Source organism: Eulemur rufifrons, chromosome 7 (assembly GCF_041146395.1).
Source record: "Eulemur rufifrons isolate Redbay chromosome 7, OSU_ERuf_1, whole genome shotgun sequence".
NCBI lineage: Eukaryota > Metazoa > Chordata > Mammalia > Primates > Lemuridae > Eulemur > Eulemur rufifrons.
The window spans coordinates 119,834,175-119,840,174 of NC_090989.1; the positions used below are offsets into that span (position 1 = coordinate 119,834,175).

The 6,000-nt window shown below is 46.0% G+C and overlaps 1 protein-coding gene across 1 annotated transcript in view; it reads right to left on the bottom strand.

Annotated features, from left to right (window-relative positions):
* PCCB (propionyl-CoA carboxylase subunit beta) overlaps positions 1-3,739 on the bottom strand; it is a 62,358-nt gene extending 58,619 nt beyond the window's left edge. Inside the window, exons 1-2 of the mRNA XM_069475403.1 lie at positions 3,521-3,739; positions 761-880 (exon numbers count right to left, since the gene is read on the bottom strand). Of these exons, the coding sequence (XP_069331504.1) occupies positions 761-880; positions 3,521-3,703 (303 nt within the window). The 5' untranslated portion in view covers positions 3,704-3,739. The remainder of the gene's footprint in view (positions 1-760; positions 881-3,520) is intronic.
* Between the last annotated feature and the right edge of the window lie 2,261 nt (positions 3,740-6,000).

Sequence of the window (6,000 nt, forward strand, 5' to 3'; positions counted from 1 at the left end):
GGGTACTGCAGTCTTAGGCATCATCCTCCTTTCTAAAAGCAAAATAATCAAAAGACCCCTAGGGCCACCACTACCAAATGCTAATGAGAAGGAGGACATATAAAGAAACATGGCCACTTCTCCAAAGCCACACACCCCCACCCTAAACCTTAAAAAGGCAAACCTGTTATTTTGCAATGGAATCTCAGCAATCACTGCATGACCCATAATGGCTCAAATGCAGCCAGCTGGTTTGGTGCCAAGTTTACAAATCTTTGGTCACAAACAACAGATAAGCAGACCTGAAGAAAATTGGACCAAAAAAGTGAGTCCAAAGAACTCCACACATCCATGGAGGGCACCCAGTTGAAGGAAGAGGTGTTGGTAATTCTGACCTCAAAAACTCCAAGACTAAGCTTAAAGTGTGTCAAAAGAGGCAACTGGTCAGCCTTTAGGGGTCCCTGGTGTCTGGTTCCCAGACAGACCAGAATACAACTAAAAGATATGCTCACCCCTTACTCCAAGTTTGTCATTCTGTACTAGCAAGAACTCTAAAGTCACAACAGAGCCCTGGGAACTGGCCCTGAGTCACATGGCACAAGGCACGAGCAGCCTCCACACACTCCATTTGTAGACAAAGAGGGTGTGGGGAGGACCTGGAGGTCCCAGTAGTGCCTCTCCAAAAGGACTTCGGAGAAAAGCCTTACAGACTCATTACTCTAGTATGCGGGTCTGCAGAGCCACAGCTGGAAAGTGTTCACACCACCATTTGAATAAATACCTTATTCTTATCAGCAGCCATTCCAAAATCAGCACATCTGTGTTCCACAAACATGTCGCTCTCAACAAAGCTGCCAGGGTCCAGCAAGAGACTGATTCGCTCCCTGGCCGTTAGCTTTCCCTAAAAGGCAATAAAGATCACTCAGTGATGTCATCATAGACAAAGTTAGTAAGCAAAAAAGGGGTGTTCATGGAAGGGCCAAGAAGACAGGTTTTGCCCCTTTTCCCGGGTGCAAAAGCCTTCATTCTGACTGACCTACCCAAGGCAGACAAGTGTTATTAATAGGCTTCAGCTGGTAAGGAAATCAGAGAAGATAGGGCACTCCAGAAACATCCAGCTGTGGAAAGCAAATAAGGAAACAGGAGGAGAAGGTGGAGAGAAGTAGGAATAAAGGAGATCCTGACTCCAGAACCAGATGACTGGTTCCACAAATACCTGCTGAAGACCTAAGGAGCCAGAAAAAGAATGGAGAAGCAAGAAGTGGAACTAAAGCAGGCTTAGTGAAGAATCTGAGGCTATACTCATGAATTCACAGGCTCGCTCTAAGGAAGCCTACCTCACCAGGGTCTAACCCCTACCTCCTGCTCCCAACTACTTCCTGGTTCTTCTGCCTCCTCCTTTTCCTCCTACTGTCCTACATCAGGGCCCCTGCTTGGGGACCCCATACCAGATAGTGATGCTATGACACAGAGGCGACCCCACAGCAGGGAGTGGCTGAGTAGGAGAGTGGGACAGAGAGTGCTAAAGAGCTCACTTGAGAAGAGTAAAAAAATTCTTCTTGAAGAGATGAGGTTGGAGCCTTCAATCTATCAAGAGCCTCCCTTGGGCCAGGCACAGTGGCTCACTCCTGTAATCCTACCACTCTGTAATCCAAGGCTGGAAGGCTTGCTTGAGGTCAGAAGTTCAAGATCAGCCTGAGCAAGAGCAAGACCCAGTCTCTACCAAAAATAGAAAAAATTCGCTGGGCAAGGTGGCACACGCCTGTAGTCCCAGCTACTCAGGAGGCAGAGGCAGGAGGATAACTTGAGCCCAGGAGTTCGAGGCTGCTGTGATCTAGGATAATGCCAACTGCACTCCAGCTAGAGCGACAGAATGAGACTTTGTCAGGAAAAAAAAAAAAAAAAAAGCCTCCATTGGTTTGGCTCCCAAGCCCTCAGCCCAAGCCAAATCCCCCAAGCCCCCCACTGTTCCCCTCCCCCCAAAAAACCACCTCAGATTGGCTACTTTTTTCCCCTTAGGAAAGTAGCTAAAGCCATTGAGGTTGTTAAACAGGCAATGCTACATACTGTTGTATAAAGTACAATAAGTTTTTAGGAAAGCAATTTGGCAATGTACATACAGAATTTTTAAAATATTCATGCCCTTTGACCCACTAATTCCAGTTCTGGGAAATCTATTCTATGGAAATAGCCCAAATGCCGTTTAAAAGAGGATGAGAAAGGAGGAGTGAAATCAAGTCTGCCTTCTAAGTCAGCTTTGGTAAAAGAAAAACAGCATCTGGAGGCTGCATCTAAACAAACCCAGTGGGATCTGCCTGGGAAAGGGTGCAGGCAATATTTCAAGGAGGAATTGTGCAAGGGGCCCCAAAAGAAAGAGTGCACAGGAGTAAGGGACAGGACTTTTTAGAAGATGGTCTAGTGGTCCCCTAACCTCTGACGGAGCCACCCCAGGGTAGGGTGGGAAAGCACTCTTGGCGCCACAAACCAGCAACCAAATTTATTATATATTTCACTCCCAAGTGTCAAAAGGAACTGTCACCTTCAGCCCTTGTCAAATGGGAGTTTATGAGAGCTGAATCAACTTTATTTAGACTTAAATAAAGGGCAGTTCGAATCTCTATGCTGAAGCACCCAGCTCTCCACCCAGTCACCTCCCCTATGCTGGTGAGTTGTGCCTGACTGCCCTTCACATGTAAGGGTTTTACTTCTGCACCTTCTTTCTTGTTGGCTATTTAACTCGTCCAGCACATTGGTCCAGACTCACCCAAGAGTCAGGGACGCACTGAGCAAGCCTGGTTTCAAGTCCGGGGTCTCCTCTCCAAACCTCGGTTTCTTCTCCTGCTAAATGGCCCAGCCAGCTTATCTCCCCGAAGGTGGTGGGTGGCAGTGCCCCAGCTGCTCACTGCAGCCAAGCAGCAGAGTAGCCTGTGCATTCCCAGAAAGGCCACCTGCTTCCAACACGTGCCTTTCCTACCCAGCAGGTTGGGGCACTCTAAGATCCTTAAGAGACTGACTTGGCAATCTGCGGGCCGAAGTTCCACAGTTCTCCCCCCACCACACACACACACAGCCCCCAACCCAGGTTAATGTTTCCATGATGGAGAAAGAACGTATCACCACTCTTTAACTGGGCAAGAGGATAAATAAGCACATCTTTTTTACTAAGTGCCCATCGTTGCTTCCCTAACTATTCCAACAATAAGCTTGTGAGGGAAGAGTTACTACTATCCTATGCGTAAGATAAATTGAGCGCTAGACATTAAGTAACTTGCCCAAAAGTTTGTTAAGTGGTAAGCCGGCTGTTGGCCAGCCAGGTCCGTCTAACTCCCAGGAGAAAGCACGGTGTGATAAGGAACAAAGATGCTTTACCCGCCGCCACCGAAAGGCTACAGGTTCTCTAGGTGAACGTTCCCGGCCCGCCCCCGCCCCCAGGTACGGTGCGGATTGGCTCGGAGGCGCTCCGGGAGCCAGGCACGCTGTGATAGGTCGCGCGGACCGGGGACGGGGCTCACGCGGGACCCCCCCCCCCCCCAGGACTTACTCGCTTATGCTGCGCATCGATGCGGTGTTGGCCTCCTCCCAAGAGCGCGGTGCGGCGCTTGTTCTCGATGCGCTCGTTAATGGGCACGGGCTGGCTGCAAAGGCTGCGGACCCCGGTGCGGAGACTGCTGGCCAGAACGCTGAGCCTTGCCCTGGTGGACGCCCACCGTATTACAGCCGCCATTTTCGCTGTGCCTGTAGGCTCCCAATCGGCGAGCCTGAGTACGCATGTGCTTAAAGCATGGGCCGGGCGCCTGCGCAGTGTTGGACGCCGTAGGGCGTCTGGGGGCTGGGCCGCAGATTGGGCTGGAGAGTAAGGGGTGTGGGTTCGAGACTGCAGCCGCTCCATGGGGTCACGCAGAGGAAAAAAAAAAAGCGGCAAGACCTGCAGGAGGACAGTCTTTGTGCCTGCTTGACTGCAGAGAAAGGGACATGGTCCTTGCTTTTCTCTGGCCACTTAGACCAGGGGTGGGGAATCTGCTGCCTTAAGGCCACACATGGCCTTCTAGGTCTCTAAGTGCAGCCTTTTGACTGAATCCAAGTTTAGAGAACGAATCCTTTTATTTTTATTAATACATTTTTGTTTGTCTTTTATATTTTTATTTTTTAAATGAATGTATTTAAAATACCAAAGAATAAAGTAAGTTTCAATGCAATAAACCTTCCAGGTGGGCACAATTAGGACATTAATAAGCCGTAAGGGCTAAATTGACGGCTGCTACGCTCATGATTTAGTTCTAACTTCCCCCACCTGACTGGCACCACTACCAAAAGAGACTGGTTGTCCAGAGCTTATGGGGGTCAAGTATGCCAGTCTGTTAACAGCGTTTGACAGTGGTGTACTGTGTTTCTGTTTTAAGTGGAATTTGTGAATAGTTGCACAGCTTGACAGTATTTTTTAATTCTGTCTAATAGCCCATCATGTCAAAGAAGACTAAGAGAATGCTGAAGGAAGAAAACAGGTTTTTTAATGAGGATTGGGAATTGCAATATTATCTTGTTTCTGCTAAAGATAAGATGATTTGCTTGCTTTGTGATAAAGGCAATATCAACATTAAAGAAAGTCAATGCTCATCAGCATCATAACACTTATAGGACAACAAATATTTTAAATTAGACGGAGAGACACAAAAGGTTGTATTACAGAAATTAAAAGATGAAAAGCAAAAGCAAAGACAATTCTTTCACGCAGCAAGAAGACCTGGAAATAATGCCACTGAAGCAATTATAAAGTAGCTTATATACTTGGGAAAAAAGGGAAGCCATTCAGTGATGTAAAAATTGTGAAAGAATGTGTTGTCAAAGTTGTAGGATGCTTAGACCCCAATAATGTTTCAAACTACAAACAACTGCCTCTTTTGAGGAGAACCATAACTGGTTGGCAGCATGAATTAGCCTTCAACTTAACACAACAACTTCATGCAATGGTTCAAAAGGAAAATATATATTATACAATCACTTTGGATGAATCAACTGATACTACTAACCTGGCACAGGTTTTACACTTCATTCAGGTCATAGCAGAAGATATTCTTTGCCACAAAGAGTTACTCACCTTGGGCACTCTTCCAAGCAGAACACAGGGAATAGCTATCTTAAACAACTTTCAAGATAAATGTCATGAAATTGGACTGAATTTGGTAAATTTGCTGAGTCTATGCACAAACGGTGCACCTTCCATAACAGGAAAACATGAAGGGTTTGTTGCACAGATAAATTATTAACAGATCCAGATGCTCTCATTTCTTTTCATTGTATCTTTTTCTTTCTTTCTTTCTTTCTTTCTTTTTTTTTTTTTTTTTTTTTGAGGCAAAGTCCCACTCTGTCACCCTGGCGAGAGTGCCATGGTGTCAGCCTAGCTCACAGCAACCTCAAACTCCTGGGCTCAAGCGATCCTTCTGCCTCAGCCTCCCAAGTAGCTGGGACTACAGGCATGTGCCACCATGCCCGGCTAATTTTTTCTATATATTTTTAGTTGTCCAGCTAATTTCTTTCTATTTTTTAGTAGAGACGGGGTCTTGCTCTTGCTCAAGCTGGTCTTGAACTCCTGAGCTCAAACAATCCTCCCACCTCAGCCTCCCAGAGTGCTAGGATTACAGGCGTGAGCCACTGCGCCTGGCCTCTTTTCATTGTATCTTGCAATGTGTTAAAGCTACTATTTTAACTGACACTTTGCAACAAGTTATAAGTGTTGTTACTATATTCATACAAATGCAACACAGCATCCTCAGTTTTGTAACATGCTAACGTTGAATGATGAGGTATTCAGTGTGGATTTGCTATATCATTCTAAAGTGTGTTGTCTATTTCAGGGACAGGTGTTAGCCAAAATTTTATCTCTGCAAGAACAGGTAGTTAAATTTTATGAAGAACAGAATCAGCAATGTGAATTATTGAAAGAAGATTTCTATAAGAATGCACCATTTCTGTGTGATACCATGTCAAATCAAAATGACTTGAATATTTCTTTGCAAGGTAAAA